The sequence below is a fragment of the Euwallacea fornicatus genome, chromosome 33, assembly GCF_040115645.1.
Source record: "Euwallacea fornicatus isolate EFF26 chromosome 33, ASM4011564v1, whole genome shotgun sequence".
Lineage (NCBI taxonomy): Eukaryota > Metazoa > Arthropoda > Insecta > Coleoptera > Curculionidae > Euwallacea > Euwallacea fornicatus.
The window spans coordinates 1461055-1473925 of NC_089573.1; the positions used below are offsets into that span (position 1 = coordinate 1461055).

The window sequence follows — 12871 nt, forward strand, 5'->3', positions numbered from 1 at the left end:
TGTTTCATTTTGAAAAAGTATTAATTAAAGGGTCGAATCTTAACTTAAAAAACATTAATCAGTCCGAATGAGTCTTGGCACTAAGTAAGTTTCATTCCTTTCAAAAGCTATAAAAATTAATAATTTAATCTGATAAAAGCCAGGGAGGCACTGAAGGCTGATTGTATGTTCAAAATAAGTAGATAGAAATAATTTAATTATTTCTTAAATAAGTAACTAAGCAAGTTGATCTATGCCTCTGAGCATTGGCATTACGTAAATCCTATTTCTTACAACAAACTACAAAATTTATTTACATATTTAATGTGACAAAAACCAAGAGCGTGTCAAGAGCTAAATTTATATTAAGAATAACAATAATAACAAGAACAGATTTTCAAATATATCATTTAAATAATTCGCATTAAAGAAAAAACAATTTATGCCACTGATCTTCGACATGAAGTGGGTCTTATCCTTAGTGTAATAGACAGAAGAGATTTATTTTGAAAAATAATTTATTAAGTAGGAGTCCAACTTAAACCAATCTACGCCATTTAGACTAATATAGGTATGCAATTTAGTACAAATTACTACAGAATTTACCAAGGAAATTTAACAAAAAAACCGGGGGAGGACTGGTTCTATAATAAAAACAAGAAAAATTCTACACTGAAAATTAATTATTTAAAGAATTTGTAGCTCAACAGGAAAGCAATCCGCGTCAGTGAGCTTTGGCGCCAAGTAAGTTATATTCCTTTCAAATAATGCAAAAAAATATCAACTTAATCTGATTAAAGACAGAGATGTGGTGAGACCTGTTTTAACATAAAGACAATTTAATTTTAGAAATTAATTACATATTGAAAGAAATTTATAAATCGAAGGAAAAACAATCTACGCTACTGAGCTTTTATACGAAGTAAGTCCTATTTATTAGAAACAAATGCACGCCTCTGGCCTCGAGGATCGAGTACGTAAAATTAAACAAAAGTAATGCTATTTTTAAAATTATTTATTTAAAACATTTTTAATTCTAAAGGAAACCGATCCGTGCCACTACATATTGCATGAAATAAATCCTAGTTCTTCTTTATAAATTCAAGAACTTGCTCTCATAAAACTCAGAGGCGTACTAAGGGGTGATTCAGTATGAAAAATTCAATTTTCAAATTTAACTACGAATTTTGAAAATGTGTAAGTATGAAGAAAATGAACTGAACTCGTTAGAGGTGGTTCCAAATTGATCGTTGCCAGGGGCGCGACGAGGGCCGGAATTGAAGAAACGAATTGTTTTTAAAATTTATGGCTCAGAAACGAACCATTTTACACTGCTGAGTTTTAGCAGAACGTATCTAGCCTATTGTTTATAAATAATGAACATTGTCAACTTGAGTTGACAAAAGCTGAGGCGTGCATAAATAAAGGATTTAAAAGTAAAAACTGTTCCTTGTGAATTTTTCATATATTACCCCTATATGAGCAGTGTAAGTATCACAAATTAGTTTAAAAAGATTGTGTTTCTGAATCTATAACTAAACACTGTTTCGTACAGCTCTTGAAACTATAAAATCACGTTAAAACCGTCAGTTTAGTAGGCATACCAACCAATAGGGTGACGTCATACACAAAAAAATCCACAATAATTATTCTAGTTGTCATTAAGTTTACAAGCGAGTTCCTCGTCCAAATTACAATAAAGCCAAGACCTTAGTGCTCTGCCTATCTCCTTCATTATTGGTCCCCTTGGATTTAAACAACTCTCGAAATCAGCCTCGTAAACTTCGCGACAATATTTCATTAAAAAAAAGACTACAGTTAAACCAAAATAACAACAATTCGCGTGATAGTGTTAAATGATTTATCTAAATTATTGCTAGCTATACTCTAAAAGTCAGGCCTTAATAGTGGGTCGTTCTCAATAACCCTCAAAACAACCAGCTATAATAATACCAACAACTTAACCCTAGTTTATTTTGAGCATTAAAGCCCTAATGGCTTTAACTACAGGTATAACTTTATTACGAAGCTCCTTTTAGATACTTCAAGGATACGCCGCTGATCCTACGAGTTGTAGGTGGCAGCAAAATTTACATTTAAGAACTCTCGAGCACCAGTGATATGGATGGCATACAACAATAAAGGCATATAATAACTTTTGTACTTAATGATGATGAGTGTGCGCATGAGGGGTCTAAAAATGATGGGATTTATGAAGCAGTTTTGGAGATTCAGCCACTGTGTGAATAGCGAAAGGAAAGTAAAATATTGTGAAGAATCTCCATAGATTCATCATAATAAAATCTCTATGTAAGGTAATATCTGTGACGGATTTAACATTCAATGTTTCATTTCGATCTTCCCTCAGGTGGTTTCAACCATCCGTGGAGATTCTGCATAGAAGATATCTCTGTAGAGTTACGAAAACATCCCTAATTTTTTCTTGATTTGTCAAAGACCAAAGTGTCCAAATCATAATCTAAAGCTCCGATTAAGTTCTAGGAGTTCAGGTTAAGGTAAATTATCCCGAGCGATAATTAGAAATCCCCCAGTATACAGTGTATCTCGCATTAATGATGAATGTGTTGGAGTTTTGCACCGCATTTTTAGGGTAAGTACATGGAAAAGTAAGGGTGGTTCGAAATTTTCTGAAAAACCATCCAACTTCTTCGCATGGCCTACAAACTTGGTGACACAACGGTCTGAAAAATTAAACCATTTAACTTTCCTTATACATCTGATTCTGGCTAAAATCCCAATACATCCACCTCATTCAATTTAAACACTATATACAGGGCATCCCTGAAAAACACGAACGAAAGTATGCCACAAATTTCTCAGGTAAAAATACACTGATTTCTTGTGTCCTGATTCTTTTTCGCAATAGAGACATCCATATTTAATTTAAAAAGTGCCGTTTTTAGAAAACTTCTACTATTTTTGAAAACAGATTATGGCAGTGATTTTTTCTAAATTTCAAAATCAAAGATGATTTAATTATTCATTAAATTCTGAAGACCCTTTAGGAATCAAAGGTATTTGTGTCTGACAGTGATTTCTGAGGGTCGATCTTATTGAAAATAATACGGATTTAAAAAAATGTTACAATTATTAGAGATAAGTTAGAAGGATTTACCGTCAATGCTGTAATCTTAAGACTTGAATTTCTTAATTGAGCAATAAACGTTTAAGCCTGTTTGGAAAACAACAGAATCGTGGATGCCCCTTTTGGAGAGCTAATTCGTAGAAAGCAATACAAACTTTCAATCATTTGTTATAATCATTGGAAATAGGATATATCTCTGTTCCATTCCGAACCCTTTCCAAATAATAAAAAAAAACATTGATACAATTTTGAATCATACGTTACGTCTCTGATTCATCCTCACTTCCAAAGCATGAAGATTTTTTAATTAGCCATGAAGTCGTTTTGAAATTTGTGAACCAAACTGAGTTGAATATAATTTTGATTTTTAACAGTTTAAAAGTTTAAAAAAATGTGTTAACATCATTAGAGACCCAAAATCCGAAAATGTCTTATTGATTGGGAGGGTGATTGCCTCTCTCGCTTGCAGCTCGTGCTCAATATTTACGCTCGTGCGGTAAGAGCTGCTTTCTTAGCTTATTTACAGGGTGTCCTTAAATAGCCTGTACATACATAAGGAAGAGTGTAATTCGTTATGTTACTTCAAGACAAAAATTTTATATAAAAATAGATTTGCAACCGCTTTGTTACCTATTTATAAGGTGTTCAAATTTCGGAATGTTTTTTGTTTCTTTCAGAGCTCTTGTAGTTTCTGAGATATTGAGCTAAAATTTGGAGTATGGAATATGATGTAGAACTTACATCATTGGGCATGTCAAATGGCTTTGGTAATCCACAGGGTGTCACTTTTTCACGGGTCATGCCCCTGTTTCTTCCCTGGACCTTTTCGCAACGTGCCCCTGGTAGATTCTAAAATACAAAATTACTTTTTGTTTTGTTTAGAAGCTTTTCAATCTCTTGCAGTTTATTCGTACTTGCGTCGGTTAACGAAAAACAAATGTTTGAAAAAAATTAAGGTTAATTATGGGTAAGCAATTATTTTTTATATGCAATCCTCAATTTTTTAGAAATTTGTGAGCTTATTTGGGATTACCTGTTAAAAATTAAAACCGGGACGATCCTACATCATAAACTAAATAATAATAATAATAATAATAGTAATCTTAACAAGGAAACCAGGTTAGAGCAACTTTTGAAAATTACCTCCTCCAACCCTTTCACACGCGTCCGCCCTTCTCATTGATGCCCCTACTCTTTCGAATATCCCTGAAATATTTCTAACGGTTTTAAATGCATCTAATAGATGATTTCACAACTCATCAATGGCATTCACTTTTTTTTTATTTGAACACCCTGTATGTAGGCATCGAAGTGTTTGCGGAGGAATATTTACATAAACATTTAGACACGATATAAACTAAAGACTTACCTCCCCTTCCGTACGTATGTGACATTTGGAAACACCCTGTATAATATACTGCTGAATTACTTTGAAGCCCTCTAGTGGAAAACGAAGTTTTGACACACAAGTAAATCAGGTTCAATTTTTACCAGATGAACTGCTGGTATTCTTTTTTTCATGTTTTTCTGGTGAAATCTCTATTCTCTGAAACGACTTCGTCACGTGTACAATTTTCAGAATTCACACAAGAGCGGCCCCACTACGTGCAAATATTGCAACACATATTAGACCCTATAGCAACAAGTATTATTGCATTTGAAATAGGTTTAACTGTAGCCTTTGCCCTATTATTGTTTATATACAGGGTGCCTTGTTTTAATTATTTATATCTTCTTATTAAAATATTAGAAACGCCTATAATGTATTTAAGAGGAAAGGCAAAAAGTGGAGCAATGTCCAAATATTATTTAGTAAGTTAGGTATATTATAAGCTATATAGGCATACAAGTTATTCCAACTAGATTTTTACTTCTGCATGGTACGTCCATCCTTAATTGGACTTATGATGTGCGCTTCTCGGGTTAGAACAACTTGCATTGTACAGTCTGGTGTAACTTAATTTCGTCGTTTAATTATTAAACTTTTTAACAATTTAACCAATTATTTAACAATCTTTATAAAGACAATCTAGTATATACATATTAATATATATATATATTATGCTGAGAACTAAACTGAGACAAATCAAAGCTCCAGCCACAGACAATATTCATAGGAGTTATTAAAAATTATTTTAAATTTCGTAATGTGTTGTTATAAACACATTATTCCTCGATGCATTTATATTTATTGGTTTAAAGCATTGTGTCAGAATATGTACAAACTTTCTTTTCTCGAAACAATATTTTAAATATCCATACGCATTTTTTTTACATTAAATGTCTGCATCAGTCCTCTAAACATTTTGGATGGAAAAATATCTTTTTAATACTATTATTTATCTTATCTAACTTGTATGCGAAACTTGGACTGGAGCTACTAGGACTGTGGCGCGTCTTGCGCAGGTGCTGGAATAGGGCCAAGGACTTATCACATTTCAGAGGGGAATTTCAACGAAAACATTTCAAACAGTATAAAAATAGATTTCACTAACGATAAGGAAAATTGATTGACTCAATAATAAGGCATTTCTGCTTCCTGGTGTTTAGCTCAATCTGTTGGTCAATCAAAGGGCTGTTTCGGTATGAATTTTGAATCATAACATTATATCGCGTAACCATTATCTAGATTGTCTATTCAAGATGGAAGTTGCAATACGACAAAATGGTAGAAGACACGGACAGTTTACCTTCAGATATCACATCGCTCGATATCGGATTCAACTAACGAAAGACTTCTTCTGCAATAATCCAAGCCCTTTTGCTGTTGGATGGATAAGATTATAAACCAACTAAACTATTTTCACATTTATATGATCACAGGTAAAATATATATCAATACCGTTCTATACGTAAAACATCAAAATCGAAAGAGATTTTATTAAAGGAAACATTTATTTATGTCGCAGATAAAATTTTGAAATTTAGGGGAGGAAACAGAAGCCACAACTGTGATTATATGTACATAATTGAATGTGCAAAATACATAAATTCAGTTCAATTCAAACAGCTACAAAAATTATGTTTTCCTTAGGATGAGTAGTCTTTGTAGCTGTTGAAACCTAGTTACATAAGGAAATTTAGTTACCAACTTTAGAATAATATATGGTCGTTATTTACCTTTATAGTAGAGCAGTCCAAGGTAGGTGTAATATAAAAATGTAATATATTCGCATTTGCCAAGCCAAAATAGCACAAGCCTTAGGAAATTTTATCGAAAACGTTTTAAATGTCGGCTACAGGACCTCCAGTCGTTGAGATACTCGTAGTCATTGTCTTTACAATGCTCCTAAAAGAGATGAAAATGCAAAATAAAAACAACCATTAAAGTGAACAACAGCAGCTCAAAAAGTTACAAAAAAAACTCAGTTGAGTCACCCCGATAGGCTCTATAAGTTTACGTGTTGAAGTATCTACTTCTTTTAATTTCTGAAATACAGGGTCGCTTTTATATCTATTTTCGTTAATTCTAAATCGACCTTAACCTAGATATCCAGGACTTTTTTTAAATTAAGAAATTGAGACATACAGGATACATGCTAATGAATTATACCGGACAATAATGCCGTCAAAATTTTAGAATATTCCTGAAAATTTCCAAAGAGTACCTAAGCAATTTTCGAACTTTGAGTATGGACATCTTCGAAGCAAATTGATCAATTTCCTCAAGAAACTAGTTCAAAATACCCGTCTCAATCAGTCTTGCAAGCCAGTGCAGGGCCCTAATACCTTTACTACTCTCTGAGATATATAATCGTTTCTTCAGCCTGTTTTAATATTTAATCCATCCATGTCGTTAAAGACGTCAGCTGCGCCAATTAAATTTGTGAGTTTCACTCTTCAAACCTCTCGCAACGAATTCTCAAAATTGTAAGGTGAGCTGACTCACAACAGGGTGTACCGGAAGGAGGCAGTAAAATGCATAAGGTGAAGCCCCGTAAATGCATCAGTTTTCGAAAATTCTGCACTATGGTTAAGAATATTCTACACCTACACATTTTATTCTCTAAATATCCCTTAAGAAATGCTATAACGTATAACCTCATCTGGATCAAAATATTGGTGTCTTGACTGGGAACAATAAAGTGTGAAATAATATCTTATTTTTTGCGGAGTTTTATCGCTATAAACTCACTGAAGTTCCTCTGAACTGAAGAATGGGAGCATTGTTTTTCATATCCCTCATTTTAAGGAAAAGTAGCATTGTACCCCGCAGAACTATTGATTTTGAAACACCCATGTAGGGGATATTGTTCTGTGGTTCATTCCTGACATTGCATATTAACGAGGTTTCATGCATATCAAAAGGAAATTGATCATTTTTATTAACTTTTACTGACGTAGGACCGAAGGCGAATGGGTAATAGGACAAACATACCTAGGAAAACTAAAACTGCCAAGATGAGAAAAAGAGTATATAATATTATAAAAGCATAGAAATTATGGCTGAAAATGTTTTCAGAGAATCGTATAGTAACAACCTGCTATGATGGACCTAGTTCACCACTAACATGAGCTATCAGGCTACAGTGGTAAAGAGTAAAGAATTTCAAGTTAAGACCCTCAGTCACTCAAGAACTGTAGATCCTCAGTCCAATTGGAAAATGTCTGCATATTCCTTAGAAAGAATTTTTGACTTCTCTCGGATATTTGCGACTTCATCGTAGAAAGCTTTGAAGGTTTCTCGTGATTCGAGGCTTCGCATAGTGGTTTTACGGGTTTCAACTGAACTACATTCTCCGTGATTTTCCATAAATTCAATGACTAAATATCTTACCCGCCAATTGATACAGACGTAACAATGCCATCCACCAAACTATCCCTGCTCATATCATCAACCATAGCTACCTTAAAATGGTGCCCGAAACTAGCCAGATCTTCTCGAAACGCTTCGCTGGCAGGAGTAATACCGCCACTCGCGGGTGGTACCGGAGTTTGATTTATTTCATTTTCACCTAAAAAAGCATTAAGGCAGTTGAACTACGGCTTCCTGCATATGTTAGCTATACATAGACGTTTTCGTAATTAATTCAAAGAGCATGACCTCGATATATCTTGACGTGAAAAGTCATCAGTCAAGCAAGCAATTTGAATCAATTATGCAGTAAGTTCGAGGGAGAGACCATTCTCCAAAAGTATCTACCTAGATGTATGGTAAAGCGCATATAAAAGTCACGTGATGTGCTATATTGTGAACATAATATACAGGGTGACAATTTGAAAACAGACAGCGTTTAATATTTTTCTAACTGTTGACAATATAAAAATTTGGTGAAATTTGGCGAAATTTGGCAAAATCAAAACGGGTTGACCTCTACTTTTCAGACGTTTGTTGTTGCGTTACATTCAACCCCCTGAGGCCCAGTTTGCCTGCCCCTCAAATTTTAAACAGCAACCCCAAAAATTTCTTTGGAATTCTAGATGATCCTTTTTTTAGAACATTTTTGGCACTATTTTAGTAATTCGTTTTACAATTCGATGAAACCCTTTAAATCGATTTGAATATAACTAACGTAAACGAGCTCTACATTCTGAAGTAATCCTTCATTGAAATTATTCCATTGGGTTCAGTTGGGTTTTAAACATCACCGGTTTCAGTTAGGCCCATAGGAAAAAATCAAGTGATGTCAGGTTTGGAGATCTAGGTGGCCAGTCGGTAGGTTTTTTTTTCATAAATGGAAATTTAAGTGGTAATGTTTATGCTGAAGTGGTAAATACCACTAAAAAGCCTAGTATAATTCGTGAAGTAAACAACCAAAGGAACGTTAATGTAAATCTCACGTTAAATGAACATTCCTCGCACTTCCAACGATAACGAGTACGTCATGATGTACGTCCAGTGAAAGGATGGTTGGATAATTATTATCCGGGGAATAGATTGTTAAGGAAGGACCTATTGAATGGCCACCTAGGTCTTCAGATTTGACACCACTTGATATCGTTCTATGGGTTCATTTAAAATCGGTAGTGCTTAAAACCCAACCAGATTCATTAGGCCAGCTCGACCAAAACATTATGCTAGAATGTGGGACTATTTTACCTCAGACATTTCAAAACATTCGCAAAGGGTTTGAATATCACTTGTACCGTCAGCAGTTAGAGAAATATGAAATTCTGTTCTTTTTCCTATTGTCGCCCTATACATGTTTCTAATGCACAGAGTTTTAGAGAGTTCCATGCCTATTTCAAGTATCGTTTCAAAATTATATTAGTGCCGTTATTTTGTAAAATACTAATTTTTCAAGGTGTCGAACATCATTAACAACTTTGGAATTTGAAAATTATTCTCAGTCCTGTCAAGGTCTACACTATCTTAAATTTTCTTAAATGGCATTTTGCATTGACCTTGCTCTATTGTAAAAGGGGGGGGGGGGGGGCGTTAAGTGATTGATTTCGAAATCTTAGATTCCCACAGTTTTTCAGATTCCTCTCGTGATTTTCTATAATGTAAAAATATGCGCAACATTTCTTTTTACTATTCTCGGATTTAGTTATTTGCTCCAATTCTAATGCTAAAGACGTAGCGGCCTTTCAATCTTGTAGCATTATATTTTTCCGAAAATACCTTAACTAGCTCTATCGATTAGTGATAAAATAGATAAAAGTGCCAAGAAATTTCAAGACTGCACCGTTGTTGTTAGATTTCTAACGGTGGATTTGAAGTCGCTGCGAAATTTTACCAGAGAACACCTAGTTCACACGAAGGCGACATAGTGGCAAAATCTCGTAGGGACACGAAGCCCTAAATTAACGCAAAATACTCTTAATGGTGCCAACACTTAAACACCAATTAAAAACTTCTTTTATCGTAAGATTTTTAGAACATCGGACCATAATCCGCAGAAAAAATCAACCCTTGGAGGGAACCGGTGACATTTTGGAGGAGATTTCGACTTACGATATCATTTATGTCGTTTTTGAATATCGCACTTTGGAGTCTTACTATAGGGAGAATGAATTATCAACTTCACGTGATTTACAAATAAAAAAGTTGCAAATCAAGTGAGGGACCTAATAAGAGTTTTCCGTATATGTGAATGGTGTCTGCCTCGAAAAAGTTGCGTAATCTAAATTATGTACCTTCAATATCGATGTCTTCAGCATTTTTCTCCAACGGAGCTGCCTCCTCGTCGTCAGTATAAATTTTGAAATAAGCAACGGCCAGATATATGACGGAAAGTATGAATGAAGGGATTGGAATACACATGGCATAAACGAGGTTCATGTATACTTGCCACATGTCCAGGTCGCTGATCACTAAGCCTGGATCTATTTTGCTATAATAACAGGAAAAATTTGATCCTACCGTTATGTATTTTTTCAACCACACTGAACAGTTCAACATAGGAGGATAACCGCAGCCTTTGACGTTGGGCATAAATCTCGCTTCTTTGTAATGCCATTCCGAGGTATTGGGCTGCAGACCTGTGCCAGGTTCCCCTTCATAATCGTAATCGTCTAATGTTGGTTTCTCTGGTCCGACAAAAGGAGTTTCTACCGTAGTCATAGTGGCCGGCAGCAAAGTACTGTTCCAGTAAGTACCGTTCGAAACAATTTTATACGTGACAAAAATTTGGGTGCAGTCGTAGATGTCTTTGGTACAGCCTTCCCTGCATGATGTCCAGCTGCAATTAGATGCCCCTAAGAGTCTCTGGGTTTTTACGGTAATGCAGAAGGCCGGATTTTCATCGAATTCCATAAATATCGTGGTGAAGGCTGGGTCTATGACGAAAGGCACAAGAAACAGGAAGGAAAACAGGCTGAATGTTCCGAGCAACACGAAGAACGCGGTGGTGTAGAAGAGTAACTTTTGCTGCCAGGTCTCCTCGTCGTTTTCCTCCCCCATGGTCGTGTCACTAGGTCGGAGAGACTTCGAGGCTGAGACCCCCACATCTGCAGGCCCCTAATGAGCGCGAGCGGCTCTGGCCAACTCACACCTGGCGCTCCTCAGGTCACCCCAATTTGTTATGTTTTCCCTTTCGACCCACACATCCTTATTATTTTTAGTGATTTATGAATTCTTCTTTCACCCCCGCACTTTTTACATTATATGAATTCCCCTCGACCGGATATTTTAGTGACAGAGACGTTTTCTCGTTTTAAAAGGGTGATCCCGAAGGGCGCACACTATGTGACGGCGACGGCCATGGCGAGGCCTCTGGCGGACATGGTGTTTTGTGCACTGCGGTTTGAAACTGTGGCAACCTTTACGCTATCGATTCAGGCCCCTGGTCCTGGCAAACCGTCTGGAAGACGTCGCCGACAGTTTTCCACATCCAGAGCCACATAACCTCACAGATATTCCGATTAATTTCGACATCACATCATAAAGTAAGTAACCGAATTATTCCTTATCAAATATTAGTCGATAAGTTTTCACTAGTGGAGATAGTGCGAACAAGGGATGATTTAGCAATTTTATCTGGAAGTGCGCGGAGGACCTATCGATCGGTTTTTCCGCAGTGAATTATCGATTGGAAAAGATGCGAAGGGCCTATTTGCCAGCCTGCATAGCTGTGTTGTCACTTTGTGGATTTTTCCCAATTTTGGCCTCCTGGAAAAATAGCATTATATACGAACCAATCGGTGAACGGGAGGTAAATCCGTAATTACCACCCCTGCGGTAAAATCAAACTTCGCAATACCACCTTGAAGTGAATATCACTTTAAAGTGGAAACAGTTTCGCTAACATCTCATGGACATTAAAAGTGGAGTACTGGCCCCAAGAAGTGATCTTGAAGGGTGTTTAAAACGTTTTGAAATGATTTTGAAATTTTTGGATTTTCTGTTGCGTCGCAATGAAAGACACTAAACATCATGAAGAAAATTTGAATTGAAAGTTGCAATGATAGGGTTTACTAGCAAATGCTCATCTTACACTTGGTCTTCCAAGTAACAATTCGGTTGAAATTAATATATAGATTTAAACTGCTTTTATGCGATATTTAGCAACTTTTAAGATGGATTCTGAAACGATCAGTTCAAATTTGATATGTTGCGTTTTTTTTTAATTAATTTTGTGGCCAAAATTTTTTCAAAATTAATTTCCATATTGAATTTGTTCTTGTACAAATCACTCCACTCAAAATTGTTAATACAATTTTTGGTCGTCCTGAAGAACATAATTTTATTTGATATTTTTTTGTGAGCAAGTCACATTTCCTAAACATGAAAGGAGACACGAACTCGTGATATATTTTTTTTTCAGATGTTTAAATCATGAAAAATTTCTGAATACATTGAAGTACTCACAAAATCTTGAACTCAAAATTGAGACATTCACGTCATAATGACTATAGCAGAAAATGCAGTTATTTTATTAAAATAATGCTAAAAAGAAGTAATCTAATTGGAATTAACTAACAAAACATAATTAGGAGCCTCTAGACCAATATATTGGCAACTTTACTCAAATGATAATCTCTATGCAAACAACGAAATTGACCAATACATTGTTATCATTTCGATTTTTTTCCTCTAGATAATTAATTACGTTACATGTGATAACGACACATATGTAACATATGCGTATCATAGGAAAATTTTTCATTATTCTCGCATTAATTTTACGGCAAATTTTCAATAGGCTTTGGGCAGAAATTTTCTAACTTTTCTTGATGGTAGGAACCTTATTTGTGATTTCCCAAAGTGGGAAAATGGTTCTACAATGTTAACTGGGACTTTAGAGCGCATTTCCGTTTAACTTTTTTGTTATTAACTAAGTCCGACATTCTGCCCTGGTGTCCAAAATTGGAGACTTTCTTGTGATTTTGATTTAATATTAA

General features: G+C 35.2%; 1 protein-coding gene across 3 annotated transcripts; it reads right to left on the reverse strand.

Annotated features, from left to right (window-relative positions):
* Nucleotides 1-979: 979 nt before the first annotated feature.
* Nucleotides 980-11556, reverse strand: tipE (temperature-induced paralytic E). Of its 3 annotated transcripts, none has more exons than XM_066299238.1 (4): nucleotides 10166-11555; nucleotides 7934-8040; nucleotides 6206-6374; nucleotides 980-6147 (listed from the first exon to the last, which is right to left on the reverse strand). In XM_066299238.1, the coding sequence occupies exons 1-3, from the start codon at nucleotides 10929-10931 to the stop codon at nucleotides 6297-6299; spliced, it is 951 nt and encodes a 316-aa protein (XP_066155335.1). In that variant the 5' UTR covers nucleotides 10932-11555; the 3' UTR covers nucleotides 980-6147; nucleotides 6206-6296. The 3 variants fall into 3 exon arrangements, with proteins under 3 accessions (XP_066155335.1, XP_066155334.1, XP_066155333.1); XM_066299237.1 differs by having other exon boundaries at nucleotides 7863-8040; nucleotides 10166-11554; XM_066299236.1 differs by lacking the exons at nucleotides 980-6147; nucleotides 6206-6374 and adding an exon at nucleotides 7163-7815 and having other exon boundaries at nucleotides 7863-8040; nucleotides 10166-11556.
* Between the last annotated feature and the right edge of the window lie 1315 nt (nucleotides 11557-12871).